At 43.3% G+C, this 27,362-nt stretch overlaps 1 protein-coding gene across 13 annotated transcripts in view; it reads right to left on the reverse strand.

Moving 5' to 3' along the window:
• The window catches only part of PNPLA4 (patatin like domain 4, phospholipase and triacylglycerol lipase), a 62,052-nt gene that overhangs the window by 22,726 nt on the left and 11,964 nt on the right, over window positions 1-27,362 (reverse strand). For 7 of the 13 annotated variants that reach the window (XM_015244359.3, XM_072956023.1, XM_072956016.1 and 4 more), the window contains exons 5-6: window positions 22,761-22,826; window positions 17,052-17,204 (exon numbers count right to left, since the gene is read on the reverse strand). In XM_015244359.3, coding sequence (XP_015099845.1) covers window positions 17,052-17,204; window positions 22,761-22,826 — 219 coding nt within the window. Of the gene's footprint in view, window positions 1-57; window positions 381-15,080; window positions 15,415-15,565; window positions 15,638-15,948; window positions 16,327-16,547; window positions 16,690-17,051; window positions 17,205-22,760; window positions 22,827-27,362 lie in introns of those variants that run through there. The other 6 variants (XM_072956019.1, XM_072956022.1, XM_072956020.1 and 3 more) reach the window with 6 other exon arrangements.

The raw sequence follows: 27,362 nt of genomic DNA on the forward strand, positions 1-27,362 counted from the left end.
AGGAGGTGGTACTCAGGGAGGCATGTAATGGACTGTACTGAGAAGATGAGATTCCAGACCAACCGACGCTTGGGACAAAAGGTAGAGTTACTGAAAAATAAAAACCAACTGTCGGAGGCAGTGGTTTGGACAGTTCCTTCCATAAAGGACAATAGTTAACTGTGAAAGCAGGACCCCTCTCGTGTTGAGTCATCAGCTCAAGGACAGTCACCTTGGAAGGCGCCAAGACTTCTCATGACCTAGGCCAGTAATAAACTGATTGATAAAACCAAATCCTTCAACCGTGGGCAGCAGGAATGCTCTTCATCTTTAGGGTGTGCAGGATTATCAAATCATCGGACATGGGTACAGGGGGTAAAGTTGATGAAAACAAGAGAACCCTAAAAATGAGTAAGAGAGTAAGAATATAGACAAGAAAAAAACCCATTAAATTTATTAGCACTTCTGATGTGATTAGCCCAAGTGAACCAATCCAGTTTTCAACAAATTTAATACTATGTGTGTATTGTCTGCTTTTTAATAGTGCTTAATTAAAGCATTTAAGAAAATCAAATGTATCAGACTGGTTTGAATTAAATAATTAGAAAAAAATTCATTAGGTGTGCAATGAATGTTTTAAGGCCTGTGGAAATCTGTTTAATGAATAAGCTTTTGCTTTATTGGTTATATAAATAAAATACGGATCTTTAGAAGAATGCTATATAAGTAAATTAGATATCAAAGTACAAACAGTGGTGTTCTTCATGCACATAAGTGCTTTGGATATTAAGGAATCTATCAACATTAAAAAGGACAGATGCATCAAATCTCACATTGTTTATAGCTAGTTGAGACGGGTAAGACTGAAATCAGACTCCAGACGTACATGTCTGTAGAGGAGAGAGAAACCTAAGGACACAGTGTGCTCTGGAATATGATAAAGCTCCTGTAACTACGGAGTATGTTATCACTAAGAATATGCGATCCAGAAATATTTAAATTAGCAGGAAACAAACAAGATCACCCCATGGAAATATGTGTTAGTTACTAACAGAACTGATCTTTAACAGAGATGCTTACCACTAAACGGAAAGTAGGTGGTATCGTTCAGCAGTGAAAAAGTTAAAAGCCAAAGGATAGCCTGGGGCCAAGGCGGTGGAGTAGAAGGATGCTCGTAGCTCACCCTCTCCCACAAATACACCAGAACGCACATCCACCGACCCACCCAGCCAGCCAGAGCACCTGCTGAACTCCAGCAGAACATCACCCTCTTCAAAAGACAAAGACACCATGAATCTGGTAGGAGAAAAGGAAAAAACAAAGTAGAAAAAGCAAAACTGTGGGGCGGGTCCTGCGGGGAGGGAGCGGCAAAGGAAGACTAGCGCTCGTTTGCTGAATCTCCCCCTCTCCAACGGGGAGGTCAGCGGGATGGAGGTGGGGCCACCTCAGATCTGTACGGAGCAGCTCTTGATCAACAGAACTAAGGTAAAGGGGCATAGAAGGTCTCTGCAACTCCCAGCCCTAGAGGCAGAGCAGCAGGAGGGGGCTGCGACAGGCTGTGCCAGCCGTGCAGAGGACTGGGGCGGCTGCAGGGTGCTGTGCGCTGTGGCTGGGAGGGGATACAGAGCAGAACCACCTTGGCCCCCATAAAACAACACGGCTGATCTGCCCTGGGGGGAAGGGTGCCACAGCTGCATCTCTGAAAACCCACGGGAGGGTTTTGGGCCAAGAGAGGCGGGGCTCAGGCACAGCCACCATACCTTACAGCGCTGAGCACCCAGGCGGGGGCGGGGCCGAAACCTGAATCCTACCTAAGGGCTCAGCAGCCTCAAAGGCCAAAGGAGACTTGTCTGCAGCCCGAGGCAGATAGGATCCTTCCGCCCTGGGACCTCACCACCACCAAGACAAACAAGGAGCTGAGTTTTGGCATGGAGCAGGGGTGCGGCTGTTCCGCCGTCTTCCCTGAGCCCGCCTACAATCGCGGACCCGGAGGAGTGGAGCGGGCAGCTGCACAGAGCAGCAGAGCGACCGGTGCCGCAAGAGGGCGGGGGGCCACCTGCCTTCCTGGCAGGAACGGAGCCCCTGACCGCGGTGCTGGAACGGGGCGCGCTCTGCTTGCCGACAGGCACTGGGAGCAGCACAGACGAGCGCCAACGGAGGGCTTCTGGAAACAGCAAGCTGAGTTCACGAAACAGGGCAAAGACGGAAAGACCTCTCGATAAAATCATTAAGAGCGCAGTCTCCCCGAGAACACATTCCCCTCACATTTTTTTCTAATCTGTTCTATTTTCTATTACCTTTTTTTACTTTTACTTTTTAAACAATTGTGTTTCCAATTCTAATCCCTTTAAATTTTTTCTTTAAAATTTTTTTTTATTATTTTTAAAAACCCACATTTCATTTTTATTTCTCTTGGTTTTGATCTCATTATTGATTATACACAGGTTTCAAATTTTTTGTTGTTCCTTTCTCCTTTTTTAAAGGTTTTTAAAAGACGTCTCAACCTGATTGCTATTCTGCTTCAACTTGCTTTTCTATTATTCATTATACACTGTTTTCCAACCTTTTCTTTCCTCCCTTGTTTTAAAATTCAGTTTTTATCTTTTTTTATCGTTCTATTTTCTATTACCTTTTTAATTTTTACTTTTTAAACAATTCTGTCTCCAGTTTTAATTGCTTTTAATTTTTTCTTTTAAAATATTTTTTATTATTTTTATTTTTAAAAATCTACCTCATTTCATTTTCATTTCTCTTGTTTTTGATCTGACTATATGCAGATGACATAATACTATATATAGAAAACCCTAAAGGGCCACACAAAAACTACTAGAGCTGATCGATGAATTCAGCAAGGTACCAGGCTAGAAGATTAATGTTCAAAAATCAGTTGCATTTCTTTTCACTAAAGATGAATCAACAGAAAAAGAAAGTAAAGAAACATTCACCTTTAAAATAGCACCCAAAGTAATAAAATACCTAGGAATAAATCTAACCAAGGAGGTGAAACACTTATACACAGAAAACTATAAACCATTGATGAAGGAAATTAAAGAAGACTTAAAAAAATGAAAAGATACCCCATGCTCCTGGATTGGAAGAATCAATATTGTTAAAATGGTCACACTGCACCAGGCAATCTACAGATTTAATGCAATCCCTATCAAATTACCTGACATATTTCACACAACTAAAACAAATCATAATAAAATTTACATGGAACCACAAAAGACCTAGAATTGCCAAAGCATTACTGAAGAAAAAGAAAGAGGCTAGAGGAATAACTCTCCCACACTTCAGACAATACTATACAGCTACAGTCATCAAGACAGCATGGTATTGGTACAAAAACAGACATACGGACCAATGGAACAGAATAGAGCGCCCAGAAATGAACCCACAAACTTTTGGTCAACTCATCTTTGACAAAGGAGGCAAGAATATACAATGGAATAAAGACAGCCTCTTCTGCAAGTGGTGTGGGAAAACTGGACAGCAGCATGTAAATCAGTGAAGCTAGAACACTCCCTTACACCATACACAAAAATCAACTCCAAATGGATCAAAGACAAGATAAGACAAGATACAGTAAACCTCCTAGAGGAAAATATAGGCAAAACATTATCTGACATCTCAAAAATCTTCTCCTAGGGCAGTCTACCCAAGCAGTAGAAATAAAAGCGAGAATAAACAAATGGGACCTAATTAAACTTACAAGCTTCTGCACAGCAAAGAAAACCATAAGTAAAACAAAACGACAACCTACGGAATGGAAGAAAATTTTTGCAAATGATGAAACCAAGGAAAGCTTGATCTCCAGAATATATAAGCAGCTCATGTGATATAATAAGAAAAAAACAAACCCAGTCCAAAAATGGGCAGAAGACCTAAACAAGCAATTCTCCAAGGAAGACATACAAGTGATCAATGGGCACATGAAAAAAATGCTCAATATCACTAATTATTCAGAGAAATGCAAATGAAAACTATGATGAGGTATCACCTCACACCAGTCAGAATATGGCCATCATTCAAAAATCCACAAATGACAAATGCTGGAGAGGCTGTGGACAAAAGGGTACTCTCCTACACTGCTGGTGGGAATGCAGTTTGGTGCAGCCACTGTGGAAAACAATATGGAGATTCCTCAAAAGACTAGGAATAGACTTACCATACGACCCAGGAATCCCACTCCTGGGCTTGTATCCAGAAGGAAATCTACTTCAGGATGACACCTGCACCCCAATGTTCATAGGAGCACTATTTACAATAGCCAAGACATGGAAACAGCCTAAATGTCCATCAACAGGTGACCGGATAAAGAAGATGTGGTCTATTTTCACAATGGAATACTATTCAGCCATAAAAACTGACAACATAACACCATTTGCAGCAACATGATGTTCCTGGAGAATGTCATTCCAAGTGAAGTAAGCCAGAAAGAGAAAGAAAAATATCATATGAGATCGCTCATATGTGGAATGTTCAAAAAAAAAAAAAGAACATAAATACAAAACAGAAACAGACTCATAGACATAGAATACAAACCTGTGGTTGCCAAGGGGGTGGGGGATGGGAAGGGACAGACTGGGATTTCAAAATTTGTAGATACTGACAGGTATATGCAGAATAGATAAAGAAGATTATACTGTATAGCACAGGGAAATATACACAAGATCTTGTGGTAGCCCACGGCAAAAAAGAATGAGAATATATGTAAATTCATGCGTAACTGAAAAATTGTGCTCTACACTGGAATTTGACACAAAATTGTAAAATGACTATAACTCAGTTTTAAAAATGTTAAATAAAAAAGCCAAAGGATAAATACAGGTGCTTTTTCCCACATCCGGATGGGAGGTGGGGGGGCCCTTTGGGAAAGAACAACACAGTTGAGGGTCTCAGAGTGAGGGTGGTGATAAAGGTAAGTCAAGTCTGATGGTGCCTCAGAGAGCGGCAAGTTGAGACATTCCAAACGCAGTCAGATAAACGGGTCTGGGGCGTTGTATGATGGGAAGCTTGGACCCGAGCTTGATCCTGGGCATCATCAGCCCATAGAGTGCATTTGTAGATCCATGCACCTCCTAAGAAGAAGGAACAGGAATGGTTCAGGGCTCACAAGATGACCTGAAATGCACCAATGTGAAGAGGCCGTGTTGAAGGGAGAGGCTGACACGGGACACTAAGGGCCGGGCACGTAGGAGGAAACAGATAGGAGAGCGTGCCCGTCTGGGGACAGAATGTGTCCTCCGGCTGGGACATCAAGCAATGTGAGCAATGACACATGCCCCTGTGTCTACTAATGCCCTTCTGCTGAGAGGGGGCAGTGTGACAAAGGCATGGGCCACACTGGGACAGGAGAGGGTTTACAGAGAGAGTCAAGGAGGCGATAAGTTGGGCTCTGAGTAAGCAGAGATTGAGATGATGGTGTCTCAAAGGAGAGTGGAGCCCTGGAGAGCTTTTCACTTGTAACATGGGAGATGCTGAAGCCTGTTGGTGATGGAAAGTACCAAAGAAGAAGGGAGAGGGTGGTGATGAAGCAGACAGCAGGTAAATGATGGAAAGAGTTCCCTGGAGAGATAAGAGGTGATAAGACACGAGGTAGTCCTACAGAGTAAATGCACAAACTGGGCTATGGGAGGGGGGGAGACATCTTCTCCAAGGTGGGAGGACAGGAAGATGTGATACACTGATTATGAGAAGGGGATGGAATTCCCACGGGATGCCTTTCATTTCCCCCATAGTGTATGTACAAGGGGAAGTTCTAGGCTGATTCAGAGAAAAACTGGGGAAGCATAACATTTTAGCAGAAGACAAGGGGGAGGTTACAGCTCAGTGGTGGAGCACGTGCTTAGCATGTACAAGGTCCTGGGTTCAATCCCCAGTGCCTCCTCTATAAATAAATAAGTAAACCTAATTACCTCCTTAACACCCCCCAAAAAAATCAAAAACAAAATTTTAAAAAAAGCAGAAGAGGAAAGGAAGCACAGCGTTACCACAGCAGAATAACAGAGGGGTGAATTCACTGGGAGAGATTTTTAAACATTACAACTAATTTAACAGAATTTGAAAACTAAGATTTTTGCAAAATTTCGGTATAATAAAAATATAACACATGAACTATTTTAGAAAGTCTTAAACTCTATAAATTATAAAGTAAACTGCTAAGTAGGTGATTCTACCACTGACAGTACAAAGGCAAATAGCGTCGTAACCAATCACTAAAATCAGTTACTGCAGAACCGTCCTATCCCCTATTAGTAGACTTTTTCCTCAGATGGTAATGGAATTTGGATATTCATTTTCTATTAATGTCAAAGGTAAAGCAATTTTCTCTAATAAGTTTAGAAAGTGGCCGACAGTACAGCGCTACTACAAATAGCGTGTCTTATGGAAGTCCGCGTCAGAAAGGAACTACCTCGCGCTTGTGGTATTTCCATGTTTCTCTCCCAGACTCAGGTCTCACTTCTCCCAGTCCATGTCTCCACCCCACTACATCAGGCGCCGCTCTGACGCTTAGCATCCTAGCATCCTTCATGCCACAACCTTCCAGTTGCCTGTGCCACCATCAGAGCCCCCACTCCCTGTTTGCAGGTGTCGACTCTTCAGTTGTGCTAGAAAGCTCCAAAAGCCAGTTACTGGTTTCATGAATAGTCACGCAAATGATCGCGGGGAGCCTGGCAGACCCACAGTTTTTGTTACATAAATGTTCTAAACTTAGATGCTTTGTCTCTTATTCTGGAATGAAAGGCAACACCCTGTTCACTTTCTCTCCTCTACCCGACAAATACGTTTCTTTGTTCTAGCCCACGTCTCTCTTCCTAAAAGAACACTTTAGTCTCGCACTTATGCCAGCCTGTCAGGTGTCACCAGAAACTTGCTCAGTAAGTGTACACTTTGAACGTTCTCTTCCTTTCCTCCATCCACCGGACCTTCCTCATCTGCTGACAAAGATGCCAAACACTTTTTTCCTCATCTCTGTACTGTCCCCAACCAGAAATATCCATCCACATAAATTTTCATGTTTACTGTTCTCCCTCCATCTCTTTAATATCAAACACCTTGGAAGGAAATCTGTCTATAAAATACAGCAACATTGTGTGTATCATCTGCCACTTACTGCCCTCCTAGAACACTGTATTCCCGTCACTGTGGAATCCACCATCTGAGCAGCATTGCCCAAGACTCAAGGCATCACTTGGGAACGCTGTTATAATGCAGACTCTGTCCGTGAGGTTGGGGACGAAGCCTGAGATTCTGCACTTCCAACAAGTTCCCAAGTGATGCCCTGGTGTTGGTTCACGGACCACAGTTTGAAATGCAAGGACCTAAATAAAGCACCGTTGCTCAAAGATGTACTAGTTTTTTTTGCAAGCTATCGTTTCACAATGAAGACTGGAACCTCGTCGACAGGTTTTCTCCTGTTTTCCCTCTTCAACTCAATGCTGTTGGCTGAGCCCATCCTTCCACAGCGTCAGTGCTCACAGACAGTCTGTCTCTATGATGTCGCAGCCAGGAACTTTTCCATCCTTAATCTAGCCAGCCTCCCTCCTCTGCTGAATTCAACACAGTTGACCACCCATATGATGAAAATGTACAACTTCAGCTTCCCAGAGGGGAACAGATTCTTTTAATAGCATCACTGCACAAACATCACTTTTATTCTTTAGCAAAAGCCAGGAATAAAAATATTCCCGTATTTAGCTCTTCCCATATTGTCTGAGCCTCAGGCCGAAGAGGCATACAGGCGAACGTGGCCTCTGAGCCTGAAGTGTCAAAATGTCCACTCCCCACCCCCACCAGCACACAGGATGAGAGACGGCACGTGACCCGATCACACCCAATCAGAACTTCCTCTCAGACTCTTCTATTGAGTCTATTAGAAAAATTTCCTCCCTACGCCCTGTGGCTGACAATATAGTAAAATCTGAGTTTTGCTCTGAGAACAGCCACCTTTGTCACCACCTGGGCAGAACCTGTCCTGAAGACAGTGGGTATCCGGGCACTTAACTGGGCCGCTGTGTGCGCCAGGTAGACTCTGGACTGTACACAGAACGTTCCAGGGACTCCATCCTCTTTATTTTACCTCTCCTTGGCTGAAGGTAATTTGAATTGAGGTTCCAGCATGTGCAAAAACCTGTGACAATTAACTGTCCTAAACATGGTCCCTTTATCTGAGTTCCCTTAAATAAGAAACGTCTCTAATGTTTCCTTAGAAAAATGCACAGACGACACTGAGAAATTACCTATCCGTCCTCGGCTGTCACTGAGCATTTATCCTGCCAGATGAACTTTACCATCCGTTTGTCACACTTTGAAGACAAAAATATCAAGGGTGTGACTGAAGTTTGTAAAATGCATTCTGTGTGTCAGAATGTCACCTCCCCATCCCAGATTATGTGTCATTACCACGTAACTAGGGAAGACTGTACGGTTTTCAGATGTGCCTTACACATTAAGATGTGATGCATCTCTTGCTATGGTGAATGTATTGTTCTACTTTTAAAATTCTACTGGTATAAAAGTACTATAAATTTTCATAAATTAGTATAGAATTTTTAATAACTTCTTTAAATTCTCATAGTACTTTTTCAGTTGACTGTCTCAGATTTTTAGGCATAGAATCATTTGTTCCCCAACTATTAAACATCTTTGGTGTCAGGTCATGTGCACAGTGCTAGACGCAACTTACAAATGACAAAGGTTTTCCCACTGTTTCCACTTTCTTCAGCTTTTACTTATCTTTGCTTCTGTAATTTCTAGACCTTCCACAACCACTGGCATTGTAGCAAAGATGTCAGGCATACCTGTTCCTGATTTAATGCAATGTCTCTCACACCTTATTACTAGGCGTAGGCCTGTCATTTGACTGGGAATGATTTTTCTGAATGATTTTTTATGGAAACCTATTTTTAATTGAGTGTCACTATTTGATTAATCTAGCATGCATACTGAACGTAACCCAATTAATGCACGAGACAAATTTTTTTATCTTTCTGGCAATCTGCATGGTGCCTTAATTTAGAATGTTAGTGCTGAACCATCTGAAGCTAGTTATTGAACGACAGACAGACAACATATCACAACCAAGAAGGCAAGCAAGGAGAGTGTATATGTATGTATATATATATATATATGTTAGGTAGATGACTGATGGATGGGTGGATGGCGTGGGGGGATGGGTGGATAGTTGGATAGATGGATGGATAGATAGATATAAGAGATGGATGGATGGCTAGATAGACTGTCGATCCAAGGGGATGTAGGTAGGTAGGTAGATAGGGATAAGGGATAATGGATGGATGGATGGATGGATGGGTCCAAGGGGATGTAGATAGGCAGATAGGTAGGTAGATGGATGGATAACAGATGAGAAACAGATCGATAGCTGAGAGATAAATATACCCAGATGTAAATGTTGATCTTTGTATGCACATGTACATATACATCCACATTTTTAGGCTCTGTTCCCTAAGAGGACCTGGGAGACCCATCACACCAATAACAGTTATTTGGATGATAAATGTCATGTATACAGACCATAAATATAAATACCATTTTCAACTGTAAGGAATTACAGCCTTCAGAGAAATAGCTGACTCCAGAGCTAGGGCAGAGGAGGTATGAGATAAGCCTGCAGAACATTGTTCCAGAAAGTAAGGAATTGCTCAAAGAATGATGAGGATCTGTTCAAAGGACACAGGATCAGCCAAAGTAGGCTCCCACTGAGCAAACAGCACAGCCTGAGCACCAAAATATGTGATGATCATAGCAGATGATAATTCAGTAAATAAAAGAGGAAACTGTAAGTTCATACAGATATAACCAAATTAAAATCTTGATGAAGAAGGTGGCATTTATATAATTTTGCAATCACTTCTCCACAAGGTAGTCATTAATTATAAAGGGGAGTAGAGTAACTTCAAAAGGAAAAGGCCTCACAGACATCAGTTTTGACCAAGGTTAAGCTGCGTCTCGTCTGGTAAGACGCAGTGAGAAGGAACAAGGAAACTACACCTGTACTTTTCCTGCCAGTCATAAGGACAAGTGAGATAAACCCCAAAGAGGGCGCCCCTATACAATGACTGTAGTGGGTTGAACAGTATGCCTCTGTAAGCCATGTCTACCCAGCACCTTAGATTCTGACCTTATTTGGAAATAGGGCTTTGCACAGATAATCTGTACAGAATTTCAAGACCAGATCATCCTAAACTTAGGCTGAGCCCTAAATCCAATGACTGGTGCCCTTAGAGGAACCTAAGGGGACACAGAAACACACAGGGAAGAGGCTCACATGGAGACAGAGGCAGATACTGAAGTGATGCTGCCACAAGCCAAAACATGCCGAGGATGGTCGGCAGCCACAACCACAGGGAGTTAGGAGAGGCCTGGAGTAGACTTCTCCTCAAAGCCTCCAGAGAGAGCCAGCCTTGCCAACAGCATCATTTTTGGACTTCTAGTCTACTGAACTGTGAGAGGCTAATTCTGTGCTGTGTTAAGCCACCTGGTTTGAGGTACCTGTTACTGCAGCTCTAGGAAACTCATACAACAGGCAACTACATTCCATATCTTGTAGTAACCCATAATGAAAAAGAATACAAAAACAAATATGTGTGTATGTGTATGACTGAACTATTATGCTGTACACCAGAAGTTGACACAACACTGTGAACTGACTATGCTTCAGTAAAATGAAGAAACATACAGTAACACACCCATCGTCTTGCAGACATCCACTGCCTTTGGCAAAGGGGAGAAGAAGGGAATAAGAAGAAAGGAACTTTAGGTGTAAAATGCAGTATTGATGTGTGTTTTTTAAATGTCAGAGCAAATATGCTAATTATCAACTGTTAAATTAAGGTATGAAGTATGAGGTGGTCCCTTTTACAGTCTTCTGTTCCTTTTTCCAGTATTGAGAAATATTGTACAGGTAAGTAGAGGCCTATTTTCAAAAGGAATGTCTGTTTGGATAAAATAAAGCAAGCACACAGGGTGGAGTTGTGCTAGAACAGGAGAGACGTGTGGTTGGAGTACCTGCTTCTCTGGTACGGCACTCAGAGCATTCCACACCACCCCACGACAACAACGAGGCTGTTTTTATTATTACTCATGATTCTGCATCATCTGTGCCAAAAGCTCATCAGGCTAACCAAGAGGAACAGCATCCAAAGGAGACGGGACCACAGCAGCACCACAGCCAGCAGACACGGCAGGAGAACCGCGACGCCGGTCTCAGCAGTGTGTACCCGCTGGCAGGTGCGCGTGGCTGGGCAGGCATGATGCACCACACACACAGTGGGGATAAGGACGAAGACACAGGGACTGTCCCGCAAACGGCAACAACACATCCTGAGGAAACTGCGCCCTTCTCTGACTCCTAGGACGGTGCAAGTGGGGGTGCCCGTGGTGCCGGTGCAGAGACGCTGTTACACTACAGCACGACATTCTGTTACTTTTTGTCAGGTGATACGGTCTGCATTTCTTAAACCTTGTTTGTTTGCTCTTTACTTGTGACTATCTTCTGCTCTCCTACCCAGTAGCGCAAATATTCTATGAAGTCAGGGACCTAGCCTGTATGTCACTTTCACAACTTAACCGTCTAGCCCAGACTCCAGCACAGGCTAAATTCTCCATCAGTATTGATGGAACAGACACAAAAGCAGCAGATGAAACGTCTTCTGTCCGGTCCCCCTAATGCATGTAAACATCTTGCAAGTCACTGGTATTTTGAAATGTACATTAAAGCTACACTGGTGCTACTTCCATCTTCCTGGTAATAGCCAATTCTTACATGGCACTGTTAAAATAATATGGATGTCAACCAGTGAATTATTGCCTCTGAGCAAATGGGATAGATCAGTCTAACACCTGCATTACAGAAAGCTCTTTACGCAAAGTATTTCACCGTCCTGCGTGTGGACTTGATTCTAGCTCCGTGTGCATCTATTTTTAATAGCAAGTTGATTATCTTTTACTGACAAGGAGAGGGCAGGCATTGCAAAACAAACATAATGCATATTGTTGGTGTGTAAAATCCCAACAAATGACATCAGCTGTACTTTTTCATAGAAAAACTGAATTAGCTTGCAATACTAAATTGTGCAAGAGAGACTCCAGCTAACTCATTATATATTTATTGTTGAAAGGATGACCATGACCTATGTAACATGTATTTACATATTTAAAGCTATAGTCAATATGAAAATGAATGAATAGGTGTATTCATGTACGACTGTATTGGCACAACACTGTAAACTGACTATAACTCAATTAAAAAAAAAAAAAAGAAAATCCAGATTTGTATTACGGAAACAATGCCACTCTTCTCAATGTTTTTGTATTGGAAAATACAGCTAGTTTATAAAAAATATTTTATTCATGTTAACATACAATAAACAGCTTGTGTTTATTGATGTTGTGTTTAAATGCATTAATAAAGAAATATTTCTAAAAAAATAAAGCTATAGTCACTTCACTATTTGAAAATCCACAGTGTGGCTGAAAAATAGAAATTACTCTTTAGGTTATATAATGATTGATTAAAGATTTCTATCGTGTGATCACTACCCCCATATCAGTAGATTTTTATAGATGAAATACACATAAATCAAGGAATTTTTATTTATAGCTTTCTTATAGTGGGTAGGAAAATAATATATTAGTAGAAAACTATTGTGGTTTTGGAACAGAAATTATTTCTGTATGATATTCCATAGTCATAAAATTAGATAAAAAATATATCTAAGAACTTATGCTGAGAAAAGAAATAAAAAGGAAATTATTTCAATTATAGTAAAGCAAGTATATACATGCCATACTTGAAGGGTGATTTTTTTGTTAAATAAAGGCATTTTAAACACAAATTGAGAACTTCAGTGACTGATGTTCTAAAACTGGGTTAGACCAGTATTGTCAGTCAGTATAATCCTGACTCATTAGTGGCTGTGAAATAATTCAATGTGTCATGACAATATTTTTAATAACATGCAATAATATGTCAAACAGCATTATATGTAAGAGCAATGTTTCATGCAAATTCTTTTTATTTATACGTACTTAAGTATACTTAAGTACGTATACTATACTCAATGCATAGAGGTACTGGATCACCATATAAAGTAGGTCCTATGCAGGAAAGTGTGGGAGTCTCTGAAGAGAGTGGTCCTCTGTCACAGCGGCCCACGTGGACTCGGATGCCGTGACAGGATGTGAGCAGCACCTGTCCAGCACCAGGGTTCTGTTCACCTGGGGCAAGTCAGGAAAGGCAGAGTGAAGCAGACCCCTCCATTTTCATGCTTGTGACAACCGCCTTGTTTCAGGAGTACTGGATACACTATTATGTGCTGTGCAGGACTGCAGATTCAGAAATGCTTTCTATAGCAAAGAAGAGACTAAATCATATTCTTGTCCCTCTTTAAGTCTGTCAGGAGCAGGGGAAACTATCCTGAGGGTACATATGTGAGGGATACATAAATATATGTGTTAGCGTCAAGTAAGCAAAGTTTGAGTTATGTCAGAGGCCAAATTAAGTACAGAGCTGAGCGATTAAACCGTGAATTCAGCCCTACTAAACCGTCAATCGGCTAATAATAATAATTACTATTTTTAGAGTACTATATAACATTAAATTATAATAAAAATCTTATTAGATAGTAGCAATTATTACTGTTTAAAAATTTACCCACTTTTCTGGATCTGCAGTAATTGCTTTTCCTCCTGCTTTGAGTTATATGGATAATTACTTCAAACTTCAGTTTTATTCTGCTATAGTGCAGACATAAGTTAAGGAAGAAAAACCTCAAAACCCTGAACTTCTCTAATTATTGGTTCCCCGACTATAAAAGTAATGGCCTAGATCCAGAAACACTTCTATAATTAATACTTATATATGTATATATAAAGGAAGACAATTATATGTAACTGTTTGAATCATCAGAAAACAATTAAAAGCAGCGTAAGTGACATCTGTCCATTGTAACTGCCCACGTCTGTTTGGAATCCTAATTCAACGTCCAGAGCCTCCCGGCTCTTCCTCTGCAAGCAGCCGGTGTGCATGCACTGTGCCCAGCGGTCTGAAATCGGCATCTGAGAGTCTGGTTTTGTGTTTAATACACAGCCTGCTCCTTTAGCGCATTATTTAACTTCAAAACCAAGACTACTTTCTCTAATTGTCAGTGGAAGCCGTGGGTTACTATAGTTACTCAGTAAAGACTGTTACTGAAAAGAAGAAAAGACTAATGAAATTTTAAATGACAGAGTCCAAGGTATTAGGAAATTGCCGCAACAGGGAACCGGGAACTTATCAAGCTGCCAATCACAGTAATTACCGTGCAAACCTATTAGGACGTGGGTCAGAAGGTCTCCTCAGATTTCCCAGACACCAGTGCCACGGTGCTGTGAAATGCTGAGCCCAGGGACACGCGCGGCCTGCCGTTAATGCCTGTTCCCTGAGCACAGCTGCACGAGGACGCCCTGCAGCCGCCCCAGGTGAGGATCTGGTCCAGCACACCTGGAGAACAGCGAGCTGCAGGTGACGTGCTCTGTGACATCACCACGTCTCCCTCACGTCAGAAGGGTGCTGCCCCACAGACCCACCTCTCAGCCGTCTTACAGTGTCTTTCACGGAAAGCACCACCCACTACCACAGTCAAGGACAGATGCAGTCGGTACAAAATACGTAAAAGTCGAACATATTAACATTTGCTCTTGCTCAGGGGGAGGCATCCAAAAATATTGCAAAAACACACAAGTAGATTATTCACCCAAAATGATAAAAAAGGAAAATTTAGTGAATTTTTTAGTGATGTCAGAATGAACTGAGAATCCATCCACTTCACGTCACTGATTAAAACAACATATTACGGTTGAACTACACGTTTGCTAGAGTTGGAAAAATACACCCCCCTCAAGGCGCATCACTGCTCCGCGTGAGTCTCAGCATAACTTGTGAGAAAAGAGGCAATAGTTGCTGTTTATGTGCTAAAGTTGTGTATTTTGGGCTTTTAGGAGCCATAAAATTGATTTAAAGAATGGTTTCAAATGGTAAAAAGAGAAATGCATAACCATTAAAGACATGCAATTAAACGGGTTTGTGTCTCACTGCTTCTTAGTAATTAAGAGTTCACGCTCGGCAAAGCCCCATAAAACCAGACTGAAGACTGAAGACGGTGTACACAAATTAGTAGAAACTCGCACGCGAATCCTCCAGAGATACGACAACTACTCAAAAAATGGGAGACTGGGAGTCAGGGTAGCATGATTTAAGAAGAAGAAACGAATGATTATTCTGGATTGAATTCTTTGCTAGGCTATTTGGTTGGCTCGGTTCTTCACGGTTTGCAGAGTTGTCTCTGAGTTCCCAGGACAGAAAGACAAAGTGGGGCTGCAGGACATCGCAGTGCAGGATACACAGTAAGGCTGAACCGCGTGAATTGTGGCCTTGGAGGAACGGGGAGAGGGACAGAGAAACCGTGACAGAGACATAGTATGAACAACCGCCTCGGTTTTAGAGCAGGGAGGCATCAAAACAGCGTCGTCAGCCCCTTAGCTAGTGGGCAGGCTTGTGGGGGAGGGGGGAGGGGAAACACACCTGTTTCAAAGTCTCCTGCATTTCCAGTCCCCCTCTGCTGTCACCGTCCTGACCAGGAGCAATTGCCCACGCCTGGGGAAAGCAAACCCGTGTTCCTCCGCCCCTTGTTAAAGGCCTTCTGAGATGCCCACTATTTCTCCAGTCTTTCCTCTCCTATCAGAGAGGGCCTGGAGATCAGCCTCAGAACATGGTTCCTTCTGTTCTGGACCATGGGACACTGGTATCTCCTGGAAACACCCACGCTCCACGTCTAAAGGGTGCTGCCACCTTCTGTGTGCACAAAACCCGCATACAAGGACCCCTCGTTTTCACCAACCACTCCAGGGTTTACCCCAAGAGCCTACCCCTTAAATTTCATACGGGCTTTCAAAAGGCATGACGGTTTTCTTAAAAAGGTTCCTTATCACCTGAGCGTATCTCTCTTAATGGCGTTGCCAGATTCTAACAAAATACCTCTTATTTCCTTGTAACAAGTAATGATTTAAACAATTAACAATGACAAAGATTACAAAAGCTAGTAGTACAACTGATAAGCGTTATGACAGGCTTTAAAAAAAAAAGGATTTAATTAGAAATCTCCCATCAAAAACTGCCGGAAATATATTTTGCGTTGCAAAGTTTTAAGCACTCTCTTCAAACCAACTTTCTTTAAGTAAAAACTTGGTGGTGTCATCAAAGCCACGTTGATACAGTGATTCCATTTTCCTCCTGTTTGGTGGGAAGAGGGCTTGGTTAAGCCTCACCAAGTTGGCCATGGACAACTACGACAGAAAAACAAACAAAGTGGGGCTGCAGGACATCGCAGTGCCGTTCAGCATATGGAGTTCCGGAAGCTCTCCTACCATAGATACCATCACAGAGTTTCCAGAATCGAGAGGAAAAGAATAAAACGTAAAAATTCACCTCCACCCACACACAGGGTGAAGGTCTCTCAGCCCTGGTACCAGTGATGCCTTGGGCCAGGTCCTCCTCCGAGGTGGGAGCTGTCCTGTACGGCTCAGGATGCTAAGCTCATCCATCCTCTAGACTCCAGGACACATCCTAGATGTGACCAGCCACAATGTCTCCAGACCCTGGCAAATGTCTTCTACTTATAGTATCAGCTCCTGCTGAGAACCATTACACTAGATGAAGGGAATCAACATTTTTATGTAAATTATTGTTAGGTCCCTGAGTTTCCCTTTGATATTTTTACATATGTAATTACTGCCACCTTTTTAAACAACTAAAGAACCTAATTCTTAAACCGTGCCAAGCTTCTTGATTTGAAAAGTAAGCGAAGACATGGAAAACATTTCACAAAGAGACAAGTAATGAACCGCGAAAGGACAGCACACTCACGGTCTACAGGTACCCAGGTCCACACGCGTGAAACATGCCAGAAGTTACTAAAAATATGTCTGAGGGAGTTGGCCAAGTTCTGGAAACATGTGGGAAGTGTCAGGAGATGAGCTGTCTTCAAGCACCGGCAGACGTAAGTACCTACCAGGATGTCCTGATTGGTGACGTTAACGTAGAGACCCAGCTGCGCCTCGTCCTGCGGGGAGATGTCCAGCCGTCCGCTGAATGGGGAGATGGTCACCGTCCGGCCCACAGGCAGGATGGGCAGGCTGTTGGTGAAGCCGCCGTCCACCCACTTCTGTGGGGAGAAATGCCCTGTCAGCACGTGCCAGTGACACAGCTCCCACCAGGAGAAAGCGAGCCTCGGTTTCTCAGCAGCACAGCCCCTGCCTTGGAGGGACCCTTACGTTCCTCTTTAGGAGGACTAATCAGATTAGATTTGTTTTGGAAGCAAAGCCAATCTCTGCATGCCTGTCACTTACCCATAGAACAAGAAAGCTGGACCCAATCAGGAAATCTCTCCAATTGTCTGAAAGCTTTAAATAGACTGCTTTACATAAGAAGTACCTAAGTTTTTACTGATGGCCGCGCACAGTAAGAAGCCATGTGTAATTAGATTGGGATTCGGTATCTAATCAGAGTGGGAAGCCACACCACCCCCCCCACCACGGGAGGTTCTATCTTTATCCTGAAAGTGGAAACTGGCATTTTCTGCAGCAAACTTAAAAGTAAATAGACCAGCCAGAAACCCTCATGTTTCCACAGTGGCTCCCAAGTACCTAAGGTCCTCAAGCCGAGAAGAATGAGAAATGGTCTGTAAAGCATGAACAGGACTCAGAGTCTGTGCTTTCAGACCCAAGCCCAGAGGAGAGGGAGGGACAGAGCAGGTCAGGGGAGCTTCTAGAGGCTTCTGCAGAAGTGTGTGCTGAGAAAGGGCTGAAGAAACACATGGCAGTATTCCTTATGCTGTCTGAAGGCAGAAGAGCCTCAATCCGTCCTTAAACGGACGTATTAACGTAATCAGCGCTAACAAGTAAGCAAACACAGGACACTGAAGTTCAAATCCAGTTATATCTACGTTGCAAATGTTCTGCAGCTGCTGTGCCCCAGGGGGAAAGGCCAGTAACTGTTGAAACCCCCTTGCAAAAGAATCTTTTGTGGCAAAAGCAAGGAGGTGGGGTGAGGAATGAGGGAGGGATAAGCATAAAATGTCCTTAAATCAGTTAAAACCATTCTTTTCTAAGATGTCTTTTTAAAAGTACCACATTATTTACAAAGCCCTTGGCCAACCACCAACTCCCCCACAAAGGGAATAAAAGTAAGTGAATGAAAGGTGAAAAATGTGTTGAAAATCTCTTTCTAGGGAGTTCCATTTTGGTGGAGGAGACAACCTAAGTAGATCAGATTAAAATGAACCTGACCTGGATAGTTTGCTTAATGTCATTATTTTTAAAAGAACGTAGCACATATAATTGTACAATTGTATCATGTGCATTATACAGACACATTCATGTACATCTGTGTATAATGTTTATGTGTGTGTGTACATACACACATATATACACACGTGACTTACACACACAGTCTGAAAAAGGGAGATTTGTAATGAGAAGGCCACCAGATAATCTGGTTTTGTGCCTAACTGTCCTGGAGCTTTTTTTTTTTTTTCCCTGACTGCTTTGGGTTTGGATACCAGTTTCCAGAATAGGTTAGTATCACGAGAGGGAAAAAATTACCTTTCACATTCTCAACAGAACATTCCCCCAATGATGTAAAGATTCGCATAGGTTTCATCAAGGGAAATTAAAAGTATGCACCAAGTGTCATTCGGCTTAAATAAGAGCTCATCTGACTTGTCCAACTTAAGGAAAAGAAGGGCATTCTTGCTCATTAAATTGCAGAGTGTTCTAATTTACCATGGGGCTAATGACTGCGGTTCCAGGGAATTGAAAATCCTTTTTTCCAAATTTTGTTCGCTCTTGTTAGCTTTTTGTGATTGGACAAATGACTAGGGAAAACAGATAGCTTATCAAAGGACTTGATTAAATTTTCAGCGTTACTCGCGCCTCTATTACCGTAACCCCGGCAGCTCAGATGCTCTAAAGGCAGTGCCTCTCGCTCCGGATTTATGCTCTCGTGAGCTGTATCACCCCCACCACCACCGTGCATTCAGGCACGCTGATTCCAGCAAAATTTCTGGAAACTATCACAGCAATCAACGCTCCTCAGTACAAATATTTTATATCTCGTGCACTATGGATAGTTTAAAATTCTGCATGTTACAGACTCCTGCCCGTGAATTCTCTGGCTGTTTGCTACACATTCCTGAAAGTCATTCCCACATTCCCACCTTGTGGGGCAGCATTTCCTAAGCAGGGAGCTACTGCTCTGAATCCTAGGATTCCAAAATCTTCCTCAAGAAAAGGAACTCAGGTGGTTCCTCCCATGATGGCTTCACCCTGCGTTTGTTAGTTTCCAGCACAGAGCACCATCTTCCTCAGAGGAACGGGAAGCCACATGCCTAAAAAATACTCCCAGGCAGAATGTGTTTCAAAATCAAATTTGCTGCTGGCCCCACAGCTGCCTTCACTTGTCCTGATAATACCCTTTATTCCGATCTCTGACCATATTCTAAACGTGCTCCATGGTAAGTCAGCTGTCTGAGTCTAGAGAGTTGGGGATAAACAAGTGATCAATAGAAAAGAAAATCTGAAGCCGCAGTCGTGGGGGTAGGGTCCACTGTGGTTGTTCCCTGAGGGTCCCAGCACTGAGAACCAGAGTTCACGGAATCATTCTAAAGGGGCAGTGGCACCTGTCACCCCGCAACAGGGCAGGGTTTTCATCAGTCAGCACTGTCAACTTTTCCTGACACATGATACGTTGTGGGTGCATATGAGGTTTATGACTTCAAGCAACTCTTGTTATATAATTAAAGGGGAAAACTTTAAAACCCAAGGTGGTCGCCTCTACTGAGAGGACCCATTTGTTCATTCAGAGAGCATTTCCAGAACATCCAGTGTGTGCCTGGATACACATTCCACATGGGGATTTGCTCGAGACAGACCCTCGACTCACAGCGTCGTTTCCTTCGAGTATTTTGCTCAAAAACCAAGTGAACAGAAAATACTTTTTTGGAAGAATATTGAATGAGAGGTTCAGATACATAATTATCATAAATTCATGTAAATACCATGGCACAGAGCCTGTGGGTTTATTCAACAGTTTCTCCTGTATCATTTAATTTGATCTTCACAAGAACCCAGTTGGATAGGAAGGTCACGCTGGTAGTATGCTCTGTTTCCTCCTTTTACGGAAAAGGAAACTGAGGAAATGAGAGTGGATCCTCACGCATCTGATAGAAAGTCATAATAACAAGAGAAATTTTACTTCTTTCTGGTAAAAGGAATATAGAAGGTAAACTAGTAAGGTCCCCCTCCTCAAGTCATGCAGGGCCCAGGTCTTTCTAGCTCATTATTTGATATGTAAGGTGTGATCTGTGACCTCATGATCCACAATGGCTGCTAGAGCTCTGGTCATCACATCTAAGTTTCAGGCAGCAGGAAGAAAACAAAGGTATACCACTCCCTTCCTGTAAGTGCCAAAGTAACTCAGCGTACCTCACCTTGGCCAGCACTTGAGTAGGTGGCCACGCCTAGCTGCAAGGGAAGCTAGGGAACGTGGCCTTTTTGCTTCACAGCAATAGGTCCAGCTAAAAACTGGGGTTCTGTTACTAAGGAGGAAGAGGAAAGTGTATGTTGGAAGAAACTAGGAGTGTCTCTCACCTGCACCCCCTTCATAACAGTCTTTACTATTTAAACAACAGAAGTGTTCAGCTCAGTCTCAGAGCCACTAGGCTTATGGGCTCTGTTCTAACCTTGATTCCATCATCCTTCCCCCCCCCCATTTTCTTTCTCTCACTGAGATACTATTTCTACACCCCACCTTCTCAGTCACCACCTCTTAATGTATCCATTGCATCAGCAATTCCAACTCTTGGATTCTGACTCCACTTTTCATGATAATATATAATCTCATGAAACCCCTGAGCATTTTGTGTGCATTTTTTAAAGACACTTAGCCATCTCTGTCGTAATTATTACATATTATAAAGCAACAATGTGATGTAAAATCACTATGTTTCAGTTCATAAAATTAAAGTTCACAATCGTAATGTAAGGTTGATTTTGATAGCATCTTTATTCAAAATTGGTATCTAAAGATAAATGAGTATTTTTACTGCTCTAAGAGGGAAAATACATTATGTAAAATGGGACACCTCTCAGATTTTTAAGTGACAACAAACATATGCTACTTGGTAACTGGGTTTCTGCTAGCTCTGAGACGCAGTATCAAAAATAGGGAAAAACCAGGCTTTCCATGAGCTTATGCTTAAGTTACTTTATATTGCTTTAGAAAAATAAATCAGAGCATATTATGTGTCTAACTGGTCACAAAGATGGTTTTAGCCTGCTGCATATAAGCACATCACTGCAAGTAATGTATCCATGCACATGGCTGATCAACAGCGTCCACACTGGACGTGACGCCCACCCTTGGGTGCCCCATCCTTGTGTCTTACACAGCCTCGTCCAGGTACTCCCCCTCCCCCTCCTCCTTGTCCCTTTTAGACAGCCATTCCAGGAGAGACTGGTTTGGACCAAGAATCCTGTAAGAAGTGCGGCAAACGGCTGGAAGGACCAGGAAAGCTCAGAACAAGAAAGTCATGAGGACTGATGAGGTCAGAACACAGTTCCCTGATTATGTTAGCTAAGAGATGTGTAAGACTCAATTCCTTCGCTGTCAGAGCATTAAGTCATTAATCACGGACTCTCTGCTGGGCCTTCAAAGTGGATGAATGGCAGCTATTACACACTTTCCGTGTGCACGTTTATGCATGCATGCATACAACGTAAACTGAAAACAAATGGCACTTATCCATCCATAAATATGTGCCTGATCTTGAGTAGGTGTTAAATAGATACTGTATCTGAGTGTAAAATGCTTCTCTTCTTTGTGTGTCCAACAGATGCTGTGTTTGGTTATAAAGTACTTAGCTCTGGTGTGTGTTACATAGACACTGTCTGATTACAAAAGGCCTGTCTCGGTTGAGTGTTAGGTAGACACCAAGTTTGGTTATGCAGTGAGTGCACGCCGTGGAGCGGGCTGGGGTAGGATGGTGGACATTCAGTAAGAACCTGGTGCAGGGTGAGAAGGGAGCTGGCCGAAACGCCCTCGGGCAGTGCTGACAGCAGGCTGCTGGTGCGCGCTCTCCTCTGAATGTCTCTAAGGCCTCCTGCCTTCAGGGCCAGGCGCCAGAGAAGACAGCTCTCCTGTCTTCTCTGGCTGTTTCTGCCCATCCTGGACAGACACATCTTGGCAAGTGAAGGCCTGGCTGCCCAGCAGGGAACCCTCGGGGAGGGATGGAATGACGTGTGTGTGTGTGTCGGGGCGGTGGGGGAGCACACCTGTGGGGCGACCTGATGTCTTCCCCCCCCCCCGTCAGTGCCATTCTGCTCCTAGCTCTTTACAGAAGGGGCTGTGAATAGAACTTTATTATGTATATTTTTAAAACATCTTTTGCTCCTTTATATATTTAAAAATAAGGGTAGTTTTTCTTAACAGATGAAAAAAAAGAGAGACAGCATCCCCATCAATCACTTTCAATCTCAAGATGTTGACAATAAAGTACCCCAGCCCTTGTACTTCTTTTCTGCTCAACAGAAACTAAACCATTTATGGAAAAAAAGACATATAAGCTGAGTTGGAGCCACCAAAATAATGATAAAACTATGTCTCTCAAAGGGAACATATTAACAAGGGAAGCACTGCTAATTCGTGGGTTAGAAGAACATACCTGCCCTCTGTACTCCACTGGTTTCAGCCCTGCGTACACCGGCACGAAGCTGCTCGCTAAAAGCACCTGGATGGGGAAAGAAACAGCTCGTCAAAACAGGCACTGCCACTCATACAATGGATTTCCCAGGTTATTTACTATGAAATCAAAAATTGTTAAACACACAAAAATTTACTATAAAAAAATGGAATGAATACGACCATTATGTCAAGCACACAACGGGACACACCTCAACAGAAGATAATATATTTCGTATCGGGAAAGACCTGAGAGAGCTACGTACAATCACGTTCTCTGACTCCACCAGCTTCCCCGGGGTGAAATCGGCTCTTAGCCTGTAGACAGCCGAGTCATCGCAGAACCCCAGTCCACGGAAGTCTAAGCTCTTGAGTGTGTGTAGGTTACAAATAAGTTGTTTACCATGTTCTACCCTACCTTGTCAGAATCATTTTCTAGTTTCCTCTATGTTCCAGAGGCACAAAGCCCTCTGGGTACCACAGGGGAGATGAGTCTGCAGCTCAGGGATGTTCTAATTTATGTCACCAGGATGTCGCTGGGGGAGGAACGCACTTGATGAGCTAGCGACACGGCCTGGATACATAATGAGGCCGTGGCAGGTCGGGGCACCAACTATACTTTATCTTCTGTTTAAAAAGTCAGAAAAGATCACCCTTTAAAATATGACCATTTCTTCCTACAGGAGCAGCTGGGCTCTGGGAGCTTTTCTGACATGAACATGTTTTATTTTGCAGTGTGGTTTCCAAATCGCTAGGGTGCTTTTTGGAAAGATACAGCCTTAGATACGGAATGTTTAAGCTATTATCTTTCAGCCGATAAGGGAAGACTCTATGGCTGTTGGCTGTCAAAGATTTCATGAGATTTTTTTCCCAGCATATATTATCCAGAAATGGATTATGGCCCCAAAATTGATTTGGAAATCATCCATTCAGAACTGTCTAGAAGTCAGAGGGTATTTTCTCCAAAGAAACAATGTTATAGGTTTGATTGCTGAGGTCAGTTCTCAAAAGCTGATTTATTCTGAACCGCAACTAAGCACCAGACCCAGTCACCAGGATAACAGGACTTCTAGAGGACAGGACAGTCCCCTCTGGGTGGCCACCTGACCCAGCTGCACTATGACACACCTGGGACGTGGCCCAGGCCTGCGATGGTTACTCCTCTAATGTGTCTCTTGTCTCCTTGCACCAGAGATCCCGGCGACAGGAAAGGGTCCGCCCCTCTTCCACGGGGTGACACAGCAGACACCCCTTGGCACCTCCCCTTCCCCATGGTATGGATGAGACCCCCGACGCCTCCCCCGCTGTCAGCAGCAGGAGGAGCTGCATCCTCCCAGGTTGCTGGTGCACACTGAGTGCCAGGGAACAGGGCTGCAATGCAACAGCTCCCTTGGAAACGGGTTCCTGCCAGGCGACCCGAGGAGCATCTGGGGCATCAGGTTTAGTAGAAGCAAACTCAGAAGTGCCAAAGCACATCACGGGGCCTCCAGCAGGAGGGAAGAAGGGACAAAGGCCTGTGTTGCTGCACACCTGTGCGGTGCCAGCCTGCTGCTGGGTGCCAGAATCAGCTACACAAGATGGGGGCCCAGTGGGAACTGAGAATGGAAGTGCTAAGAACTGTAAGGTGTGGTGAGCAGAGCAGTAAATCAAAGTACAATGACAACCCTGCACAAGATTCTGAACCTTCTAAGAGGAAGGGTCAGAGCACACTGCCCTTGCCTAGGCATTCATTTCAAAACCTCAGCTTCATTGTGGGGAGGGACAGAACAGGGCGACACTGCGCCATCCACAGCCCTTCCGCAAACACAAAGCAGGAGTGAGAATCCCCTCTGGTGATTTGTGCAAAGCTGTGTCAATCAGTGGGGCAGATGAAAGGGAGACCAAGCACACTCAGGCCCCACCTTGCCACCCCCCGGAAGCCACGCCACGGACAGCTGAGTGTTTCTCAGAGCAAGGCTGCTTACAGTTACGGTCACGGCCTTCACCCTGACCAATCTGGCCCCCTCATCAATTGACTGCTCCTTTAAAAAGTAATTACAGATCCCAGGTATGTTTTGCAAGCACAAGGCAGCTGTTTAATGAAGTTATTTGGCAAAATGCAGCATCGCACCGTAGCAGTCACTGGAACAATTTGTGCACGGTACACGATTGTGAAACAACAGTATTGAGACGTCTTTAACCAACCAAAGACGCTCTATAAATGTAATGGCTTTTTTCACTATGCCACACAGACACATGGCCTGCAAAAAAACCCCACTACCCTTAGAAACAGAATTATGTGAGTTTTCCCACCTGTGTCAAAGTATAACGTAAAGTTCGCAAGTTAACGCTCGGACCTTGCTGTTTATCTATTTTCTGTATAGTAGTGTGTGTCTGCAAATCCCAAACTCCCAAGGGATCCCTTCCCACTCCCTTTTGCTCCTGGTAACCGTAAGTTTGTTTTCTATGTCTGTGAGTCTGTTTCTGTTTTGTAAGTAAGTTCATTTGTGTCATTTTTTTTTTTAGATTCCTCATATAAATGATATCATATGGTATTTTCCTTTCTCTTCCTGGCTTCCTTCACTTAATATGACAATATTCAGTAACTTGTAACAGCCTATAATGAAAAAGAATATGAAAAGGAATACATATATATATATATATCACAAAACTGAATCACTACACTGTACACCAGAAATTAACACAATGATGTAAATCAAATATACTTCAACTTAAAAAAAAAACCACTTAACACTTGGCACTCTTTTGAGGTGTTTAAATGAAAAATGCTGTCCAGTTACTTTTCTAAAGATAATAACAGTCCTCTGAAGTGACGGGAAGAGTGCAGTGAGCTGAAAATCCCTGTCACTCCCCCCAGAATCAATGCATTTGTTCTGTCATAGTTTATATGGGCTGGTGATTTGTATACCAAACTAAGGTTGGTGGGAAAATTAGCTTTCAGTACTTAAGACTAAGGGGCTTTTCTTATTTGTCATCAGCTTATGGCCATTTTATTGCCAGCTAATAGGGTTTTCTGGGGGGAAGACAAAGACAGACAGTCGAGGGACAGTTCAGGAAATACTATGCCTGGTTTGGGTGGAGGACAGTGACACAGAAAGCAGTGGCCTACTGTCCACGCACCATAGCTTGGTCCAGCACTTGAGGCATTCCACGAGTGTCAAACCACCCATTTGGTTTTTGTCTCCTTCTCATCAAATACACAATGATAAAAATCAAAGTTAGCGGCTTCCTGCAGCAACTGTGCACAACATGGCCGAGTGCCTATTCAATACACGTTCAGACTAGCTCTTTTCATTTTACAATTTATAGAAAAGGAGTGTTTAGAAAATTATGTGGCCTGGCTTCCTCGGAGAATAAATTCTCAACAACTCTCATTTATGCCTGAAGTTTACTGTGGAGTTAACGAGAATCTGGCTGTTTATTCAGAACCTGCTGGTGTTGTTGAAATTCAAAGCCAGATTCAAATGTATCTTTCCCAGTCTTCCCAAGATAAAGACCAATCTTAAATTCAGACCTTAGTTCCCCTCCACTGAGGCTAAATGTGAGGTCTTGCTGTAAGAGCGTTCTCGCTGCGTGCGAGGAAATTTAGGACCACATAGCAATGGATACGGGGTTCTTCCTCCCAAGAGGGACACCAGTCTGCATGAACGCTTTCCTGGGAGTGTCTATCAAAGAGCATTCCCGAACGTCAAAAGACCGTCTCAACACACATACTTGGTTTATCAGTTTGAAACACAAATTCAGAGATTTGTACCATTTGCAACAAGAGACAGAATACCACCACTCTACGGCATGGTTAATTTCAAAATCACTTCTGCTCAGCTGTAGGGGTGACATGGGACTTTCTTTGAAATAAAGAATTTACTTCCCTAAGCATGCTTTGCTGAAGGCTGATATTAAAAGCTGTTTGGATTTCCTGATTGCGTGTTTTCTTCTGAAGAAAAATAGCCCAAAATAAAATCTGGAACTTAAAACCAACCAGTTGATCTACAAGAGATATACACTTGGACATTCAGGGGACAATAACTAAAGGGGCCCACAAATAAAGGCATGGCTAAGTGCCCATGACAAGTGTTTGCCTCTGTACCTGGGTCTCCTGCCAGAGGCTCCCCAGAGCTGGAATCACTGCTCTACAGGCTGGGGTCATGGGGTGATGTGGGGGGTGGGGGCTGGCCCCAGCCTCACAGCTCTGCTGGGCCTGGCCCTAGTGGGAGGTCTCTGCAGTGGCCCCGTGCTGGCTGGGGCCCTTGCACTCTGGGCATCTGACTTAAGGAGCCGCCCGGAAGGTCTCTGAATTGCCTTCCTCCCTGTCTGGAACAATAGGTCCAGGCTAGTCTAGAGGGCTGACTAACCTTATCTCCTTATCAGATGGGTATCTGGCCACATGGACACACCTTTCCTGTTGGGTTCTCAACAAGCTCTCTCATGCTTTCCAGTTATGGGCTGAGAATGTTCCAAATCTTTAAGTAAGTCATTTCTGACTTCTTGTATTTTACTATAAGCAGTCAAGAGAAACCAGGCTGCACCTTTAACACTTTGCTTAGAAATTGCCTCAAACATCCAATGTCGTCGCTCACAAGTTCGA

This window comes from Vicugna pacos, chromosome X, assembly GCF_048564905.1.
Source record: "Vicugna pacos chromosome X, VicPac4, whole genome shotgun sequence".
In the NCBI taxonomy this organism is placed as follows: domain Eukaryota; kingdom Metazoa; phylum Chordata; class Mammalia; order Artiodactyla; family Camelidae; genus Vicugna; species Vicugna pacos.